The sequence below is a fragment of the Dermacentor albipictus genome, chromosome 4, assembly GCF_038994185.2.
Source record: "Dermacentor albipictus isolate Rhodes 1998 colony chromosome 4, USDA_Dalb.pri_finalv2, whole genome shotgun sequence".
Lineage (NCBI taxonomy): Eukaryota > Metazoa > Arthropoda > Arachnida > Ixodida > Ixodidae > Dermacentor > Dermacentor albipictus.
In genome coordinates, this window is record NC_091824.1 from 108709732 (window position 1) to 108731525 (window position 21794).

Genomic DNA, 21794 nt, shown 5'->3' on the forward strand with positions numbered 1-21794 from the left:
GAACGGTAATTTTGTTGTCTTTTGAATGAAGAAGTATGCATCTGCCTCTTTCCTCCACGCTATGTACTTATAAATACGTACAGCGAAGCGAAAAGCTGACTAGGATATGACGCGCACGGGAGTGTTGCTTGATCTCAGAGCATGAACGAAAACCGATTGTTTCGTCAAGAGAGAACAGTGGTATTGGCATATCTATCTATCATGCATGTGCAGCCGCGAGCAAAAGTATACTGACCGCAGGGTGGCGAAAAAAAAAACAAATTTATTCTCATTCAGACGCAGAAACTGACAGTGACGAGTGCACTGCTAAGTTTCGCAATGAGAAGTTTGGACTGCAGTCCTCAACTTCACGTTACATTCATAGACGGAGAACAAAATCGACTTTATCGTGGAATCCCGGGTCCGTATGCTCTTGCTCAAGTCAGTATGTACAAGCACATCCGCGCGACTTTGCAGTGTGGGTGTGCGGTGAACTGAAAACTGAACTATTTTGGCGTACTGAAAAGGTGTGAGAGCGCCTTCTTGCAGCATGGTGTTTTCCATTAAAATTATTATTGAGAACTCTGGCGTTACGATCGCTCAGCGACCACGGAAATGATGGTTAGTAAGCATGAACTGGTCTGATCGTCGTGCTTGTGTCTTCGTACGTTCTTGTCACTTCATTTTCTACACCAATGGGCATATTTAATTTTTTATTGGAATGCCCGATAGTGCCAAGTGCCATGCCTGCGGTGTCGAGGAGACCATAGAACACCTCCTGTGCTACGATCGCTTGTACTTTGAAAATGAAAGACACGGTCTTTGCGCATCTCTAAATCAGCTAGATGGAAAGCTTTTCTCACGTTGAACAAGAACTTGGCACCGTGGCCTCGCATATCGCAGCTACAAAAGGCGCCAAAAGCGGTGCTGCGACTTCTGACGGCTACGGGACTGAGTTACCGCCTGTAATATCGAGCAGAGAACTGTCGCCACGTCGGCGATTTGAACAGTGGAATTTCTCTTCTCCTAATTTCTCCCTCTACTTTTCGCTTTGCCCCCATGCAGGGTAACCAACCGTACTCAATCCTGGTTGGCCCCCATGACTTTGATATATCCTTTTTCCTTTCTCTATTTACTACGCTTTATCTGCCTTCATATGCCTAAAGTTTGAAGCAATCCGTCTTTTTTTCTCTTCGAAGCACCGCTAGCGATAAGAGTGCGCAAATGCATAATCACGACGCATTGTTGCATGCAACGTTTATGCATATCCAAGTGTCAACCATCATTCCCATGCTGGTTGAACCACACATTTTCCTACAATTACTAGAGGGAACTCTGGTGCTGTGATTCTTCAGCCACCAGGGGAATTACGGGTAGCACGTGAATTTGTCTGATCTTCGTGCTTGGGACTTCGGACGTTCTTGTGGCTTCGTTTACATTACGCTTTAGCGATGCCTACAAATTGGCCTAAACTTCAAAGTAAATTATACTTTTTTTGTAACACAGAAGATAATAAGGTTCAGCAAGCTCTCATAATCGCTGCTAATTGCAATGGCTGCGCTTGTCCATGCGTACGTGGCGCAATGGTTTCGCTATCGTGCTTTTGTGCTAGAGGTCCTGTGTTCGAAACCTACCGTCGGGAAGTTTTATTAATGCACAGTTAATTGTTTATGACGCACTACTTTCTTAAGTATGATCACCTCGCATAGTGACGAAGCCACTTAAAGACGGAAGGACGAAGTTTAGGCAATTCCAAGTACTACACATCATCCCCATGCTGGCTGAACTTCCCTTATTGCAGCTACCATAGACAATAGCGCCACTGTTCTCGCTTAGTAATTATCCTGCGATACTTCGACTTGCAGGACTGCGTGAAGTACGCCTTATTGAGAGTGTCACTCGCTTTTCGGCTTGTTCGCACCGCACTGAGCTCTAGTAGCGATGATTATATGTTGTGGCCGCTACGTATGTATTCAGGAGCATTAGACTCCAAACGTTATGCACTGCACCGCAAGGATTGACGCTTTTCTTTCCACAAGTTTACGGCAGCAAGCGTTCCGTCATGCTCGGCTACGTAAATTATGAGGCCGCGCCTCAAGATCGTTTACTACACGCAAGCATAGTGAGAGTTGAACCAGCATGTTTTTTTTTTAATTTGATGCTGTCTTAGCGGGTTTTCGCGAACCGTGGCTGCTGCTGTCTTGCCGAATAGGTGCGTGCCTCACGTCACGCATAGCACATGCCCGCGAGGCCACGTTCGTGAGGCAGACAATGGGCGCAGGAATGAAGCGCAGAAAAAAAAAATAATGGTCGACATTACCCCCGCCTTTCGCGTCGTGTTTCTTTCAGCACACATCTGCCCTCGCAATTTTTCCTCGGACAAATATCACCTTCATCCACGTGACGTCACTGTGCCGTCGACTCGCGGTGTGCAGTCGCGTGAACTGTGGCGCGCCTTTTAGCTTGGGTTCTGAACGCTGTATCGCATAAACATGAACATGGCATCACATTAATGTTGTGGCCGGTACTGTGCGTAAACATAAATGTTCCATGAGAGTACACGCTGCATAGATCAAAATAATGAGAACTGTATGCACGGTTTGTAGTTTTATGGTATTTCGCTAACCGGTTCACTAAAGCTTCGCTTCACACCGATTCGCTGGCGGAGGGGGTAAAATGTTTTGTTTCTTTTACACCAGTACGGCCTGGGTGTGCGCTTCTTTCTTTCTTTCTTTCTTTCTTTCTTTCTTTCTTTCTTTCTTTCTTTCTTTCTTTCTTTCTTTCTTTCTTTCTTTCTTTCTTTCTTTCTTTCTTTCTTTCTTTCTTTCTTCCTTTCTTTCTTTCTCTTTTTTGACAGCTGCACGCGCAGCTCTTGCAGCAATACACGGATTCGGTGACGCGAAGCAAGCTCTCGCTTCGCGTTCAACCGTAAGTTCTTAGCGTCTGCACATCATGGACGCTGTCTTAGATGATGTTGCTCTTGAGAGCCGAAGCCTCATGTTCCAAGGAGGAAGAGTGAGAAAGAGGGGGAAAAAAGAACAAGTCGTATCACTCGCGCTGCTTTCGTAACGCAATACTTCCAGCCTGCTTCTTCGCATTCAACTCTGAGTAATGACGCTTTGAGAGGAATATGCGCTGCAATTTATCGTTTCTGTTTACACTAGTGTAAAAATGCAAGAGGCCACTGATGTTCGTCTGTTTGCCTCGGGATCTGAAGGCTCACTATGCAGAAGATTACTTTACTGTGCGCCTTGTGACGGAGGTGCACGCCCAGTTGAGTCTGTTATCCGTGCGAGCCGTGGTATAAGAAAATGTTCAGTGTGAGCGTTTGGAAATTTGATACGCTTCTTTTCATTTTCCATGACTCTTTAGTAAACAAAACTGTTGGGAGAACAGCAGTTGGGAGTTTGGGTTATATCGTGCACTGAAGCCGTTGCGCACTTCGCATCTTTATACGCATCTATGCGTATCGTCATGTTTCTCTCATTCTATTCTTCATAGAGACGCCGCTTGTCCCATCTGTGGAAGTTGAGTCATAGTTAAAGTACTCGAATTATTATTTGAGCAGCTTCGTTTTATACAGGGTGTTTCAGCAAACACTTCCAAAAAATTTTAAAGGTTGCCCGTGGCAGATAGCTCAATCCTAGTTAGGGAAGTGGCCTATACTCGATGCGGTGGACACTGCTTACAAAAAAAAAAAAAAATGAAATTCAAAATTGCTTAATTAGCAGCAAAACATTCAATATCTACTTCTTAACTAATTAACTTATGGCCCATGCTGCAATTTACAAATTCTAGCAGTGGAGTTCGCAAAGCGGGTCCACTTGGAACGAATTCTTAGGATGACATCAGTTTCGAGATATTATTTCCCAAACTTTGCGAAGAAATGCATTGGCGTTGCAGTTACCTTTGTGCTGCAATGCATAAAACCACGTTGTGTTAATAAATTAACTGAAACGCCAATGAATTTCTCCGCATAGTTCGGAAATCAATATCTCGAAATTGGTGTTATGCTGTGAATTTGTTCCAAGTGGGTCCGCCTTGCGAAATCCCCGGCTAGAATTTGTTAATTGCAATATGGGCCATAGGGTAATTAGTTCAAAAGTTAAATAGTGACTTTTTGTTAATTAGTCGAATATGCATTTCAAATCTTTGTGCAAGTGGTGTCCACCCCTTCAAGTAGACCAGCTCATGAACTAGAATTGTGATATCTGCCACAGGCGACCTTTAAGGATTTTTGAAACCGTTCGCTGAATCATGCCGCACACTTAAGTCGCTTTTTTCTTACTTAGTTATTTCTGTGTTTACTGATGATTTCGTTCGCCTTCGTGTTTCTTTCGTCCACTGTTTCGCCTCTCGGTTTCTGTTAATTGACCGCTTGGCAGTCCAATCGCATTGTAACGTCGTCTCGTCCGCCTAGAAGTGACCGAAATGTTATGTCGTTCTGCTTGTGATGACGAAATAAGGTGTTCTGCTCCATGCTGTGGCGAACTCGTTGCTCTGCTCTTATTCCAGCTCTTTTCTTTTATGAAGTGCGCAAGAGTCTCGCCATTTCTTGCGGTAAAATCTATCCAGCTGGCTTATCTCGTTCAGAAGGAACCTGTATATGCGGAGTTGAGCATCGACTGCGTGCGTGGACATTGTGCGGCCGTGAGACTCGTGACGTTATAAAAACAGCGCAACGACGGGCGTTTGACATGGGCCACCCAAATTGGCCGTCAGGTTACGGCACTAGTGCCTGGTAGTGGCGCGGCATTGGTGGGGGTCACTCAACGACGCGCAGTGACGTTACGGAGACCATGATAAAGGAATCACGCGGTGCCAAGCCCATTTTCTCAGTGTGGCGCTGGCGAGAATTTTTGCGAGAGCAGGAGAGATCGCTGATGGGAAAGCAAGAAAGGCTGAAACACCGAGTGTCGCTTGTGCCCGAATGACGACGTGGCGTGTCATGCGGCAGCACGACGAGCTCGAGGAAGCATGGGAAGCGGAGAACGCTAAGCTCGACGTGCATCTTAATTCGCTTTAGTTCTTAGGTAATCGAACACCGGATACAAGGCGTTGAAGACGCAGTACTGGAAATGCCGCAAAAAGTTCTATTGTATTTAGAAACAAAAACATTTAAAAGCCCCGTGAATATGCAGGTATTGAAACTATACCAAGTCAGGGTGGTTAAGCTGCGATAGGCGTGCATAACCTGCGATTATACTAAAGGTTCGTACAGGCATGTATGTATGTATGTATGTATGTATGTATGTATGTATGTATGTATGTATGTATGTATGTATGTATGTATGTATGTATGTATGTATGTATGTATGTATGTATGTATGTATGTATGTATGTATGTATGTATGTATGTATGTATGTATGTGTGTGTGTGTGTGTGTGTGTGTGTGTATGTATGTATGTATGTATGTATGTATGTATGTATGTATGTATGTATGTATGTATGTATGTATGTATGTATGTATGTATGTATGTATGTATGTATGTATGTATGTATGTATGTATGTATGTATGTATGTATGTATGTATGTATGTATGTATGTATGTATGTATGTATGTGCGTGCGTGCGTGCGTGCGTGCGTGCGTGTTCTACATCAGCTTCATTTCTTGGAAAAGGTGAACCGTCGGAAAAAAAGAGTGCTCTTATTCGATATCTGCACTGTACATGTCCCCGTGCCAATCCATCTACGATATCGAGCACGGCTGTCGAAAGGAGCTTTCAGTGTGCGGTGTTGTAAGGCTCCCTCTTCTATGTGTGTGTATCTCCCAGACACCGTCGCGGTTCGATACCTAGCGAGAGCAAGGACGAGTGTGCAGTCTTGCTCAAGAAAAACTCGGAACGCCGTATAGGATGAATCAAAATTGCTCGCAGCTGCTGGCAGCGGAGAGCACATTTCGTCACATTTGTTTTCTGTTTTCTTGTCGTATGTAAGCCGGCTGAGAAGGCGTATTTTGCCTCCATATTTCAAGATCTTCATGGCCTCTGTAAGCCGTACGTGAGGTATTGACATCAGCTTTCTTTTCTTCAACAACCTATAGCCGAGTCGAATAGTGCATCTTTGGCTCTTGCTTCACTCTGCATACTTTGCATTTGCTTACCGCGTATGTGGCAAAAAAAAATAAAGAAAGAAAAGTATCATTTATGTACTTTTCACAAAACAACTTGACTCGCATTAGCCGGAAGAATAAGGGGGAATCAAGGGGCTCAATTTTTGTCAGTTATAACCAAACGAAGCCATTGAATAATTAAGTCAAGGAAAGTATAGGAGAAATTACCTCGTCTCTTAATTGGAATGAAGAGGTAATAATAAAAGTTGGCATGAAAACGGAGGAAAAGACATCATATCGCTGTACGGTCGTATGATCATACAGTCGTAAGGTCGTTTGATCTCAAAAATTGATGGCGCAATACGAGTTGACCGGCTAGTGCCTTTATAGAAGACATAAAGGAGTCATGTACTAGGGGAAGCTCGCGAGATCACTATACAAGTTCAGCGCGTAATTGCACCTACTAGAATGGCGTGTTCTTGCTGTGCTTGTAATAGGAAACATGGGCGCGGCACAGGTAGCAGTGCCCACAGGGGGAAGTAAATTCATTCATTCATTCATTCATTCATTCATTCATGCATGTAGGCACTACAGAAAGGAGTGGCAGAACAGAACAACGAAAATGCTAAAACGATAACACGTAACCTTTAACACTTGGCGTGGCATACACTGGTTTTAATACTTTATTTGTCCAGAATGGTAGCGAGGGAATGCAAGAAAGTGGTTTCAGTCGATGCACGTTTGGGGCAAGAAATCAAAATGCAAGTATGTGCGACTAGACGGCACAGCATGCATTTTTGTGTGCGGGATCAGTCCGGGAGGAAATGTAGCAAGGAGACGCAAATAATTGTCGTTTTAGTACAAAGTTCTGGTTGCAGATCTTGTGGCAAAGGCAACTCCACTTGCTACTTGATGAAAGCTTTGATCAGTTAAGTTATGCCTGAGTTACATGCTAAGTTAAGTTTATGTCGAGCTTATCGCTGAAGCTGCGAATTTACTTCACCTATGATGTTACGTTATAATGGCGAGTGAATTAACTTAAGTGAGTCGATGTCAGCATAGCTACATGCTACGTTTGCGCTCCATTTCTACCCCCACTATCAAATCAAAACAGCTTGTTTCTGTCTTACTTAGCCATGGTACTTAGCCAACAAGAAACAAGAATTGGCACCCGCACTTACGGGCTGGAAAACAAAACGAGCAAATGAAAATCTGCGCAGCTTTTTTTTCCCCCTCAAATGACAAAGCTTGTCACATTACATGTTTATGAAGTGGATTTGAGGGGTTCACGTCTTTTGAATGGCTCCAGAATACCCGGCTACTCGCCGAGCACTTGATATCTTACTTTGTAATCATGTTCTGTATAATAAAAAGAAAAATGAAATCGGATAATTGACCATCGCGGAGGTAGATATACCAAGCTAAGTTATTCTTTTTTATGTTTGTTGACGTGCTGTTGTCATAACAGTGGCAGCAGTTTCGGAAAGTTCGCTCCGCTTGAGTTCCAGGGTCCTGCAGTGTGCCACGACTGATTTGCTTGTGCACAACATTAATAATAATAATAATAATAATAATAATAATAATAATAATAATAATAATAATAATAATAATAATAATAATAATAATAATAATAATAATAGTAAGATAAAGACAAAGAGACAGAGCGAGTCGGTGCGTGTGCGCGAGCGCGCACGCATTCACGCTTGGGTTTGACCGCATAGATGAGTTCGCTCGCGTGTCGTAAAGAGAAATCTCTTTGCCCAAGCAACTCGACGCAAGCTAGCGGCGTCAGTTGGCGTAGCGGCTACCGCTCAGTCGTGACTTGCGTCTGGCTGCTGTTCCAGAGCGCTTTGGGCGTATAAAACGAGCGTCACGCAAATTCGGTGATTATTAATCCCGATTCCAGATAATTCGACTCTGTTTATTGTCCCTGCGTTGGGGGCTAATGGATTGCGCCGAAACAGCGAATTGCGAAAGTGTGATCTATCGCGGACTTTGCGCGCACGTGTCCCGATCCCAAATTTGAATCGCGAAACGCTGCCCGCTTGCTGCAGCCATACAGGCGGCGTTTAAGTCGAAAAAATAAAAAATTTGCTGCTCTAGGTTCTCGTTATGTTCCTTTCCGCCGGGCGAGAAAGTTCGTGCGAAGCCGCAACTGTTTCGGGAACTTGCCGGCGCGGCGCCGCCGACGGCTGTGCTAGCTACCGAGTTCATTCATCAACGTTAAGCGCGCTTTTCTGGAAAACTCGTTCGCTGCCGGCATAGACGCGTCTGTCTGGGCCTCGCCGCGGTTCCACGTTCGGCTGACTGCCGTGTTTCGAGTAGAACCGGACAGCTAACGAGAACACGTTATTGATTAACTCCCAGCACTCGCCAATATCGCGAATTCGGCACAACCGGCAGCTATATAGCTCAAAGAAAAAAAAGAAAAAGAAAGAAAGAAACGAGAGTTTTGTCCTAACCGTGCCCGCATTCTGAACTACCGTTAAATTGAACCGATAGACAAGATCGTAATTGTTCTTGGCTCGCAGAGAGAACAATAAAATAACGTTCGTGCAAGCCTGACGGTCTGTAACGGCTTGTTGGGAATCGAAATAAAATGCTCGTAGAAACGATAAATCAATGCTGTAGAGCGCGAGAGTGCTAAGCTGGGCTAATCACAGTCACGCTAAGCAAGAGACAATAAAGACAGAGAAGGCATAGAGGACTTTAAATGCCATGTTTAACTGAATATGCATACGTAATAAGGCAACGAGAAATTAGAGTGGGTGAAAGTATACTTACAGAATGCATGAGCCGGACCCGCACCCTTCTGGGTTCGGTGCCTCGCCAATTAAGCTATAGAACCACTCGTCCTTGCAAAGCTTGTGCCACAGGGTGCAAAGAACATCGTTGGCGTCTGTGCTTTCGCTGCTGGTGCCCGTGGAGGCATTTCTGCATGCTGACGTTCGTGTATGCATAATGCTTGCTCAAGCTTTTTTCTTGTTTTATCTATTTTTCTTGTTGCTTGAGTAACAAATTTAGGGTTTAGGAATATTCGCCTCTGACGTAGTCCACCTTCGCATGTTTATACATATAAAATAAAACGACAATAACAAGAACAAAATTAAAATTGAGCAAGAATAAATGCTATTGTAATTAATTATTAGTAATTGGTTTTTTGTACTATCCACAGCTGGGAAATCTCACTCCAGCGTAGTAAAAAATACTATGGGTTTTGCGTTAAGTTTATGACGCATCAGTCAGAACTTCAGGGAATCGAATTCAGCATATGAAAAATCATGCCGTGAGCTATGTGGGGTTAACTTCAAGCTTCGATTTCGCATTAAACTTGTCTTTGCTTAGCTCGGTGAAAAGAATTGTAAAAGTTGCTCCGTATCACGAGCATTCAGTTTATTTCTTTCCATGTTGTGTAGTCAGAAGAACATGGCCTTACAGAATATGACTCTCCTTTGCGCGACCATGTATCGGCTTTATCGGTAAGATCTCGACAACATGACACGCCAGCTAGCGAATTCAGCGCCTTCGCCGTGAAGACGCGCAATCAGCACTGATGGGCCGAGCTGCTGTGCAAGAGTGTCAGTTCCTGAGAAGGCACTGACTTATGTTGGTCTGTCGTACAGATCACGCGACGTCGACGGTTCTTGCCAGCTGCTGCCTTGGCCCGCAGCTTACAACCGAGTGGCAGAAATACGTTGGTGCTGCGTATTAATGTCAGGCGCCACAGATGCGGGTAGCGCGGACTCGCCATGCAGCAATTTGCGAAATCGGGCTCGTCTTGCCGGGGGAGTTTGACGTTCGGGTTTTGCCGAGACGGCGTCGGAACAGCTTAGCGGATTCCCTGGCTGCGTATACAGAGCAAAGGGAGAGTGGTGGAGAAGGAGGGAGGGGGGGGGGGGAGGAGACACAGGCGAGGCATTCGCTGAAGGGAACCGAAAGCGTGTGCGGCGATCTTGAGCTACTGCCCGAATGGGATGTATAGTTAGAATGTCGATGTTCGCGCGTCGCGTTCGCGTCAGAAGCTTCAAAATGGTGCGTATTCCAGGACTTAAGGCATCGCGACTATGGGCAACCAGCGCTGCAACTTCGCGAGCACGCAGCCGACCCGTAACACACATGTTAGCGAGCGGAGGAAACAGTTTTCAGTAGCACATGCTGTGATTTTCGCGTCCGTAAATTGAACTCGAATCTTGGAGGCACACGTGTCCAGCTTCTGACCTGATTGGGCATCGGCGTGACAGAACATATAGGAGCTCACGCGCTCCTCGCGAGGCGCACGGCATTCGAAAGAGCTTGGCTGGACGCATCGGGCTAACGCAAGCGTTGGTACAGGCACGCGGCTGTCGTTCAAGTTGTGCCATATTCATAGCGGAGGGAAGGGGGTGTGGGAGAAGGACCAGCATATTGCACTTCGGCACCTAAACTACTCTAGCACCTTCTGTATAGCACTGGGTCCTCATACCACAAAAAGTAGTGCCAGAACAAAGACACAGCTGAAAATGCCACACTGAGGAATTAAAGCCTGCAAATGAAGGAATAACTCAGTATATTGAACTAAGTATTAGTACTCCTTGAGAGGCTAGTTGGAGTGCTTTAGTTGTCGTTCAATGTTTTTTCTAGGCCGTTTACAACGCCTTGGTCTTTGAGCACCACCTATATAGACGATTTTACGTTCGGCTCACGGGGACCATCATCTTCGGCTGTTATAAGAACAAGTTCTCAATTTCTGTCAAAGTTCTTACTTGTTCTCAACAAGTTCTCAACAAGCCTCTTTTTTTCTACCGGGCATCTAAAGACTGAAATGCCCTTCCTCATCAAGTCGCTGTCGTCACTTGCTCGTTATAATTTGTACAAAATGTAACAACCTTTTATTTAACCAATATAAAATGTTGTAACACTTGTTTGTATATATTGTATACCCACCCCTTATGTAATACTCCTGCTACGGGGTCTTAAAGGAAAAAAGAAAAGTTAGAAATGATAATTTTGTGCGCAGTAGCGTCAAGTTTGTTCAGTTCTGAAATATCAAAACTACCTGTGCAACTATTTTCGCGCATACTAGCTGACCGCATTACTGTGCATATATGTTGCTACAACTAGAAAATCAGACGGCTGTAATGGAGCTCCGCACGTCAAGGCTCCCGCAACATAGCCTTCAGCTTTCTAATTCTTTTACACCGCACTCGCACTCTTTTAATGTGAAACATACAAGGCCTTGATGCATTGTATCTCAACGCTGTGCTCACAGAGAGAATGACTCGATTCCCAGCCAATCACGTGGAAGACTCTGTACACTCCTGAATTACAAAGAAGTAGGAAGTGCCATCCTTTCTTAACCCCTATGCAGTAAAAAGAGTGAGAGAGATACAGAAGAACAAAGATGAGATGAAAGGCAGCGAAGTTAACCAAAGTAACTGTGTGGTTAGCTGCCCTGCACTTGGGTAAGAGGAAAGAGTATAAAAGATGACGGGAAGAACACCTTATGAAAAGCTCACTGTCCACCATAGCTCTCTAATTTCGCTTGCGCGTATAAAGCTGCCTCGCAATTTCATTCTTTATTGTTTTTACTCGGAAAAAGTCAGCTTTAAAAGCAGAAGCAGAACATTTTAAGACTGCACATTATAGGGGACGCGGTCTTCGTGAATTCATGGGGAAATAGGAAAACCATTTTTTATTGTGCTTCCAACATTTTTGTGCACAATGTTGCTTAGACAAGGCAGCTTAACTTATACTACGCTTACTTATCTCTAAAAGGAACGCTTCTTCTTTGAAACTTCGTGCACCTTACGACAAGCCAGCAGCTAGGCTCTCAGATATTTTACTAAACAAGGAATCGGTGGTAGGAAAAGCAACAAGACCTTGCCATGTATCTACAAACCTGTGAGTGAAAGAAAATATTAATAAAACTTTGCATCTTGACACCAAGTTATCAGGACATCAGAAAATTTCTTACGTGGTTCAATGGGAATATTGCATACGACGTCGAAACATCGTATGATGCGAGTTGCCGTTAAACGCTATTACTTTTCCACACTTCATTTCACGAGCCATCTTGACGCAAAGCAGATTAAATTCATTATGGGAAGAATGCCTCGTCCAGAGGTCACCAGCACCATCGTACTTCGTCAACCCGCATACTATGTCTGCAAATTTTCTAAAAGTCATCATTCCATCCGATTCTCCTCTTCCAAAGAGTGCCTTTCTGTACACACGATCTTCAAAACAATAACGCTATCGGGTTAATATTCTCGGAGGAAATGCATACACCGAAAACAGCATATGTGGAGAAATACGAGTCACAAATGCTGTTCTGTCCATGTAATATACCGGTATACCACCCGCATCTTTTAAACGCATTCTGGTAGATAGTGCAGGTTTCTGTCTTTGGGTGGATTAATAGAATAGGCGGATGTTATTCGCATGACAAATCGTAATGGACAGCTGCAGAACAAAGTTCTAATAATTAGCTAATTATTGACTGTGGAACACATGGCGCAAATTCAGAGACGAAGCCGGGTAATGGCGAAGCAATATCCACTTGCTGAAGTTTCCGGTTAGCTCTAGTGTGAAGTTAGTTCAACTTTCATGATATCGACGCCGAAAATCTGCGAAGTATGCGTTGATATGCCACACAGTTACGTTCTCAAATGCACGAGGGAGGATTTCAAGAAACTAATAATTGAAACACCTGCGGTGAATCTTGTAGCACATCGCGATGGATATCACGAAACTGGTGCGAGTCTCAGGATGACTGATAAGTGGACATGGCTTTATTACTTCCCGGATTTATTCCTGGAATTGCAACCTATAACACAAAGAATTAAAAAAAACTCAAGGACACCTAAGCACTGATTAGGAGTTGTGAAAGCGAAATCATTAATGTCCAATTGAACGAGGAACATGGAATTCCCGATACAGCTGTCTATTGCTCAATACGTGCTACATAAAATTGTTTTTCCGTGCCTGAAAGAAGTCCACGAATACACGCAAAGTGCCTCGAGCGGCCAGTCGCGAGGCGATTTTGTGTGTATTCGCGGCTTCTTTCACACTCGGAAAAACACTTTTATGTAGCACGCATTGAGCACCAGAATGACGTATCGGGAGTTTTTCATGTTGCTCTAGAATTTACTCAATGACGCTTTACGTCTAATTATAATATATCAGAAGTTGATTAATTCATCACCAGCTTACTTTTTGTCCACTGCAGGATGAAGGCCTCTCCCTGCGATCTCCGATTACACCTGTCCTGCGCCAATCACTTTCAACTAGCGCCTGCGAATCGAGAAATTTCATCAGCCCCCGCCGCCTAGTCTTCTGCCGTCCTCGACTGCGCTTCCCTTCTCTTGGCACCCATTCTCTAACCCTAATGGTCCACCGGTTTTCTAACCTACGCATTACATGACCTACCCAGCTCCATTTTTTTCTCTTAATGTCAATTAGAATATCGACTATCCCCGTTTGCTTCCTGATCCGCACCGCTCTTTTCCTGTCTCTCAACGTCACGCCTAACATTCTTCGTTCCACTGCTCTTTGCGCGGTCCTTAATTTGTTGTCGAGTTTTTCGTCAGTCTCTGCCCCATATGTTAGCACCAGTAGAATGCTCTGATTGCACACCTTTCATTTCAATTATAACGGTAAGCTTCCTGTCAGGATCTGACGATGTCTGCCGTATTCCCTCCAACCCATTTTTATCCTTCTGTAAATTTCCTTCTCACGATCAGGGTCCTCTTTGAGTAATTTACCTAGGTAAACGAACTCCTTCACAGACTCTAGAGGCTGACTGGCGATCCTGAACTCTTGTTCCTTTGCCCGGCTATTGATCATTATTTTACAGCGAAAGCTGTATATGAGCAACCTTCCGTTGTTTTTTCGGCGTCCGGCAAAAGAAAAAATAATCATGTGGGCCGATCCTTGTAATAGCGCATAAAGGATCCAAGCTCAATGGCACATACCCCTGTGGGCTCGGGAACCTGTAACGCGCCCGTGAACTATTCTTCTCACACGTGGGAGCCAAAGAGGTCCCAGGCACGGGCAAGCACATATGTTTCTGACAACTATTCCACTGACAACGATTCTGACTGGGTTACAATCGAGTTGCGGTCCGTGACCTTGGATAGGAACACCGCACTTAGCTGCAAACTCAAGCAGCTTCCCATCGCTCAAGCCAGCGCGGTCATTGGGCACAAGTCTCAAGGCGCAACGTACTCGGAAGCGATGTACGAGTACGACAAGAACCACCCACAGAAGCTAGTGTACGTGGCTCTGAGCCGATGCAGGGACGTGAACCGCCTATTCCTCACGAATGCGAAGGGAGACCACTCGTTTCACCATGCAAACGAAAACATGCGCAGAGCTCTGCAGGCCGAGTTCAGGCGTTTGGAAAATCACCAACTGCTGCGATAACCAAGTCTTGCCAAGCACTACTGCAGCAACCGCATACGATTGCAGTTGCGACATTGAACGTTCGTTCGCTGAATCTGCATGTGGAAGATCTCAATCACGATGCAATCCTGAACGGGATACCCGTCCCGTATCTTTTGGAAGCATGGTCAGACTCGTTCGCCCAGCCCAACGGCTACACCGGAGTCGTGTGGGATCGCCGCATGGAGTCGCGCGCTACAGCTATTGCTATATACGCAAAGAACCGTTCGATCTTGGGATGAACAGAATCGTCACCGACTGTGCGAATGTTTGTGCTATACAAGCGAAAGTAGGAATCGTGATCTCGACGGTGTACATCTCGCCCGCTACTTCCAAGTCCGAAATCAAGGAGTTTATGACCACGTATACATGACAACCATTCCACTTTGGGAAGATGGAATGGCAGCGAAAGCACTTTGCTTTTCGTTTGAGAGCTTTGTCTGTCATCGGCTTTCACTGGCATTCCACCTTCACAGAATGGGATGGCTGTCATTTTTTTGCCTTCTGCACGTTAATCCCCGATCCCCTTGTTACACTATCTTTGTTAAGGTCCACAATTATTTGTTGTAACTCGGCCCCAGTGTTGCTCAACAGCCATCTCCTGAACAATGTCATCTGCAAATCGAAGGTTGCTGAGATATTCGCCGTTGATCCTTACTCCTAAGCCTTCCCAGTTTAATAGATTGAACACTTCTTCCAAGCACGCCGTGAATAGCATTCGAGGGATTCTCTCTCCTTTTCTGACCCCTTTATTTATAGGTATCTTCCTACTTTTCTCGTAGCTGCGAAATCTTTGTAGGTACCTTCCAAGACATTTACGTAAGCGTTCTGTGCTCCTTGATTACGTAGTGTGCCTCTATGACTGCTGGTATCTCTACCGAATCAAATGCCTTTTCGTAATCTTTGAAAGTCACATAGAGAGGCTGATTGTACTCTGGATTTCTCGATTACCACATTGATGACTTGGATGTGGTCCATTGTAGAGTATCCTTTCCTCAAACAAGCCTGTTCTCTTTGTTGACCAGTTCCGTGTTGCCCTTGTTCTATTGTAGATTAGCTTGGTGAAGGTTCTATAAAGTACTGGAAGTAAGCTAATGGGCCTATAATTTTTCAATTTTTTAACGTCTCCCTGTGCGTGGTTTACTATAATGTTGGCATTCTTCCAGTTCTCTGAGTCTCTTGAAGTCGACAGACAGTTCGTATAAAGGGCCGCCAGCCTTTCAAGCATTATGTATCTTCCATATTTGATTAAATCGACTGTTATTCCATCTTCTCCTGTCGCTTTTTCCCGTTTCATGCCTTGCAAGGCCCTTTTGACTTCATCGCTAGTTATAGGAGGAGTTTCTGTATCATGTTCATTACTGTTTCGAATGGAGTTATCCTGAGTCCTCTGGGTACTGTACAGGTCAGTATAGAATTCTTCCGCTGCTTTTACTATACGTTCGAGATTGCTGATAATATTACCCTGCTAATCTTCCTGTACATACATGTTGGTTTGTCCTATGCCAAGTTTCCTTCTCACTGATTTCATGCACCGTCCATATTTTTTTTATTTCTTCCTCAGTATTTCTCATATAATTTTGAATGTCCCTTATTTTCTCCTTGTTGATCATTTTGACAGTTGCGCAAATTCTTTATGATCTCTTGAATCGGACACTTTTATTTTTTGTCGTTTCTTTATTAGGGGCTTTGTTACATGGGAGAGCTTGCCTACTGGATGCCTTGGTGCCTTAACTCCCACTTCAATTGTTGCCTCTGAAGCTTGCCTAGTTACGGTTTCATTCATTACCTCTATGTTATCTTCATCTCTCTGTTCTAGGGCTGCATATTTGTTTGCAAGTAGCAACCTGAATTTGTCTGTTTTTACCCTTACTGCGTCTAGGTTGGGATGTTTCTTCCTGACCAATTTTATTCTTTCTCTATTCAAATTGAAGTGAATTCTAGACCTCACCAACCTATGATCACTGCACTTTACCTAAAACTTCAACATCCTTCGCTATGCTGCGATTAGCAGAAAGTGTGAAACCTATTTCATGTCTTGTTTCACGATTAGGGCTTTTAGAGGTCCAACAATCTGTTGCTACGCTTCATGAAGAAGGTGTTCATTGTTTGCAGCTTATTCCTTTCCGTCATATCATAAGAAGCCAACCAACACTGACACCAAGGACAACAAAGGGGGAATTACTTGTGCTTAATAAATGAAATAATGAAACGATAAATTAATGGAAAAAAAAGTGGATGAAAAAACAACTTGCCGCAGGGGGGAACCAAACCCACCACAACCTTCGCATTTCGTGTGCGATGCTCTACCAATTGAGCTACCGCGGCGCTGCTTCCCCATCCACTTTCTTGGGTATTTATGTGTCCTAGTAGAACCCTGGGAGTGTTAGCCAGCGCCACCACACACAGACCTTGGCGGCGGACGTGGTACGTCCTTTTGCCGCAGGCGTCACGAGAACGTGATCTTTTTGGGTGAAGGCAACTGGTCAATAAACCCACATATGCTACCTGAAGGCATCGATGTAGCCGGATTCGATACCCTCGTTATGTAATAAACGAGAAGAAGGGGGGTTAACCGAGGGGCCCGATTTTTATTAGTCCCCAATTGTCCCCAGTCCCCAATTTGTCGTCATCGAAAACACCCCATCTGCTCCGGTGCCTGTCACATCAGGGGTCCCACAGGGCTCAGTAATAGGTCCGCTGTTATTTTTACTTTTTATCAATGACATTACAAATAACATTGATTGTAAAATCAAACTGTTTGCAGACGACTGCATAATATACAGAGAAATACGCAATCACCAAGATCAAGTTCAGCTCAATAACGCACTAGCAAAATAACCGAGTGGTGTGATAACTGGCAAATGACCATTATTACAAGCAAAACGGTTTGCATGACAGTAACAAGAAAAAAGCACCCATCGTTTTTCCACTACACACTTATTGGTAGCCTCGTAACTAGAGTTCAACAGCATAAGTATCTTGGTTTAACAATAACGTCCGACCTTAACTGGACAGCCCATATTAACAACATTACTTCTTGTGCATTACGGAAACTCTTCTTTCTCAAAAGGTGCCTGCGGTTGGCACCAACTAACGTCAAACTTTTAACTTACATTACATTTGTGAGACCTGTCCTTGAGTATGCTAATGTCGTATGGTTCCCGCACACTAAAACAAACATATCTAAACTGGAAAGGATCCAGAGAAAGGCAATTAGATTTATCAATCGTAAATACCGGCGCAGTGATTCCCCTACTCTCCTTCTAACACAGTCAGGGCTTGCAACTTTGACTGTACGAGCAAAACGAGCTCGTCTCAAATTTCTGCATCAAATATTACACAGCCGACTAAAAATAAATGCCTCTGCATACGTTACCTTTTCTAAATCCCGCGCAAATCGTCATAATCATGCATATACACTAAACGAGTTCCTTTGTAATAACGATACTTTTCAGTCTTCCTTTTCCCCCCGTGTTGTTCGCGAGTGGAATAACCTAGATGCATCTGTAACTAACACAGTATCGCAGTCTGATTTTGTTACGTTATTAGAAAACGAAATAATTAATTAGGAAAGAATATATCTTATGCATGTATAATTGTCAGAACCCCCATTTTTTTGAACTGTAGCTAAACATTTACCCCCTTTGTTTCTTTCTTTGTTTTTATAGCACTGTAATAATCCTCACCTACATGTAACCTGAAGTGTACTATTTCTGTGAGTTTCTCTTGTTATTCATGTTGTAAAATTGTGCATTGAACCTGTTTTATGTATTTCCATTTACATGTTTTCATGCTCTTACCATTCGGTATATAAACCATGAAATGTATGTATAATCATATGCCCACCTGCTATGGTCTCGATATGAGACTGGCAGTATTGTAAATAAATAAATAAAAATAAATAAATATCAAAAGAAGCCAACAAACACTGACACCAAGGACAATCATAGGGGAAATTACTTTACTGTACGTAATTACCTTACGATGTCCGTAATTAATTACGGACATCGGGCCCCTCGGTTAACCCCCTTTCTTCTCGTGCATTCCTTTCCGTGAACTCTACCAGCATCCCTCCTCTAGCGCTTCTAGAATCGACGCCGTAGTTGCCAATTGCTTGTTCACCAACCTGTTTTCTTCCCCACTTTGGATTGAAGTCGCCCATAACTGCAGTATACTGAGTACTGAGTTTTAATTTTTCTCATCGCTAATTCAACATCTTCATGAAACTAATCTACTTCATCATCATCATGACTGGATGTTGGAGCGTAGGCTTGTACTACTTTTAATCTATACCTCTTATTAAGTTTGATTACGACCATGCTACTTTCTCATTAATGCTGTAGAATTCGGCAATGTTGCCCGCTATGTACTCATGTATTGGGAATCCTACTCCGTATTGCTTCTTATCTGGGAGACCTCGATAGCAGAGAACATGGCCATTAGTCATCAGTGTATAGGCCTTACCAGTTCTTCTAATCTCACTAAGGCCGATGATATCCCAAAAGAATGTCTGATAGTTCCCCAAAGAGTCCTGCTAAGCTAGCCTCACTCGCAAGAGTTCTATGTCAAAGGTTGCCAGGGTCAGTTTCCATTGGAAGCCTCTCCGGGTGCAGAGATTCTTAGCACCCTCTGCTGTGTTACAGGTCTGACCGCCGCCTTGGTGAGGTCCTCCACAGCTGCTGGGGACTGAGGGTCATTGGTTAATCTAATGAGTCATTAGGGAGGGGGTGGCCGAATACTGCAGCAGGGAGGCCAATTCTTAATTACGTAATTAGGTGGAGTGAAAAAATAAATAATCGTAGTATCTCCAAGCGACAGCAAACACCATTACTTTGGTTCTGTCCAGTTACGTGGAACCTGCATATTTTTAAGGTTTGGCTAAAGTTGCGTGGAACACCCTGTATGCGCGAAGGCGCACGAAAATGGGCATGTACAGTGCTCAGTGATTCTAACGCGTAGATCGGACCGCATGGCGGCCGGCGCTTGTTGCGCCATCGCTGAGCTCTGCTTGACCGCCGACGAGCCAAGTGCACACAAAATGCGCAGCATAAAGGATCTCGCTTTCATTAATTTGCAATGAATCAGCTCACTGTCCTCAGCACCCACCCTTGGCGCAAGAAGTGATGGCAGTAATACGCTCCGAGTATTGCGTTTCAGTCGCTGAGTGCATCACTGTCGATACTCTGTTGAAGGTTCGCTTCAGGTTACCAATTGAGATTGCCGGATAGGAGAGAGAGAGAGAGAGAGAGAGAGAGAACACGGTGTGGTGGTTATGCAGTATGGAGTTGTTGATAGCACAAAGCTGACATTCATATGAAAAAAATGTATATTCATACATGAACTATAGAAGGTTCTAAATTTCGTTGTCTCTGCCGTACAATGATGAAGAAAGAATGCTGCGGCGGTCACCACGTGACAAAAGACATTTTTGGATATGCATCCAGGTGATTGCGCGCTAGCTTAGTCTTTGTATTCTTTCACCTAAGGCTTAAATTACCACCACGTTGCCGTGATTCAAGAAACAATGAACTGAACAGGCCGCTTCTCCAATTTTGTTAGCCTTAAATTTTGTATTGCAACACACACACACACACACACGCACGCACGCACACACACACACACATACACACACACGCACGCACGCACGCACGCACACACACACGCACGCACGCACACACATACACATACACATACACATACACACACAAACACCCACACACACAACCGTCCGCATCCACGCAACCTCCTACTTGCTTCACGTGTCTCTATAACTTCGACGGCGACCAATGGGCTTTCGGCGTGAGCTTGTAACATGGACGTTGGGACGCAGTATCGCTGCTCGAAAGAATGAAAAATGCACGCCTGAATCTAAATACGTCCGCTCTTGGCCTCAGGTAATTGCTATAAGAAAGCTATACAGTGCAGTACCGTTCATGATGCTACACAGTTCATACGAGTATGCTTGCTTGTCAGCAGCGCAAAATTTCGAAATGGCTAAGCATTCAAACCGATCTCACGACTATACGCGAAAGAGAAATGAAAAGCCTGACGTGTATTAAGCAAGTGTTGCGTACTGCAGTCAGTGAATGCCAATTTGCTCACTCGTTACGATGGCTTCGAAATGCTGAGTGTTGCCAACTAAAAATTAAAATACACGCAACTCGAAGCACCAAAATGCTCTAAAACCCGCTACACGAGCGCCCTAACTTCTCTGAAAACCCGGTAAATGCAGACTACGACCCGAATTACGTTCAAAATTGATTTTGGTGCGTCTACACAAAACGCAGTTGAAAAAAAAAAGAACACTTCACAGAAAAGTATGTTTCTTTTCGTCCATAACGGAATAAAATGTATAAGTTAGCAATATCAATAAGCGCTTCTAGCGCTACTGTTAAGTGCGGAAACGTATTGCGAAAAAATAAAAAAAAAGTTAAAGAATATGATTACAATGAGTGGCCCGAAAACAGCTTGAGCTACCGGGTAAGCATATACATCTACAGAAGCACGTCATCTGTGACATCGTGGTGTGGTCGCGCGTCCCTTGTGTATATTTCTTTACTGGCGCGGCTAGGTGTTTGGTAGTTGTCATCATTAACCCCGTAAACGTCCATCGTGCCAATCTTCTGAACAACGTGCTCGGGTCGCGTGTAACTGAAGCAGCATTTAGTTTACGGCACTCAGGTGGCCCGAAGTCACCATTCCGGAGTTGACGCTCACGAGCACGGAGAGGCATCCTTCAGCAGCTTATGACATCCGATATTTTGTGGTAGTAGTAGCCTTGTTTGGCTACCGGATGAAAACGATTCAGCAACCGCAATATGTTTCTCTGTAGCAGCGTGCGCGACGTAAATTCCCCTTCTTTGCATACAAAGCTCTGCTTTGCAATAGGGGCATTTGGCTCCTGTGGCGCCACCTGGAAGGTCCATCGATCAGTCTCGAAGCTCTGACTTTTGTAAGAATTCCTTCCTGAAGTTTGGATGCATTTCACCGGAGCTGTAGCTCACGAGGCAATGTCCCCTTAAGTGGGTCTGCGAAAATTGGGAGGAGTGAAACTGCTAAGAACTGCCGAAACTGCTAGAGATATATAGTTCAGATTACGCGTGGAGAAAGCGAGGAAGAAACGCGAATCACATTGTTTTGGGATGAAGATAAATTCGCTATTACTTTTAGTTCGCTATTAATTCGCTATAAGCTGCATTTTTGATACACGTGAAACATGAATTATCGTAAGATACATTGAAGTTTTTGTACGGCCAAATAAGAAGCCTACATGACATGAAAACCTTTAAAAAACCCGCCGCGCGTAAGAGAATATGCTTTCCCGCTGGGCAGCGAA

General features: G+C 44.2%; 1 protein-coding gene across 18 annotated transcripts in view; it reads left to right on the forward strand.

Annotated features, from left to right (window-relative positions):
• Positions 1 to 21794, forward strand: part of LOC139059245 (uncharacterized) — a 349734-nt gene that overhangs the window by 252299 nt on the left and 75641 nt on the right. Inside the window, exon 5 of one of the 18 annotated variants that reach the window (XM_070537401.1) lies at positions 13242 to 13396. The exons of the other annotated variants lie outside the window; for them this stretch is intronic. Coding sequence (XP_070393502.1) covers positions 13242 to 13246 — 5 coding nt within the window. The 3' untranslated portion in view covers positions 13247 to 13396. Of the gene's footprint in view, positions 1 to 13241; positions 13397 to 21794 lie in introns of those variants that run through there. 18 annotated transcript variants of the gene reach the window in all.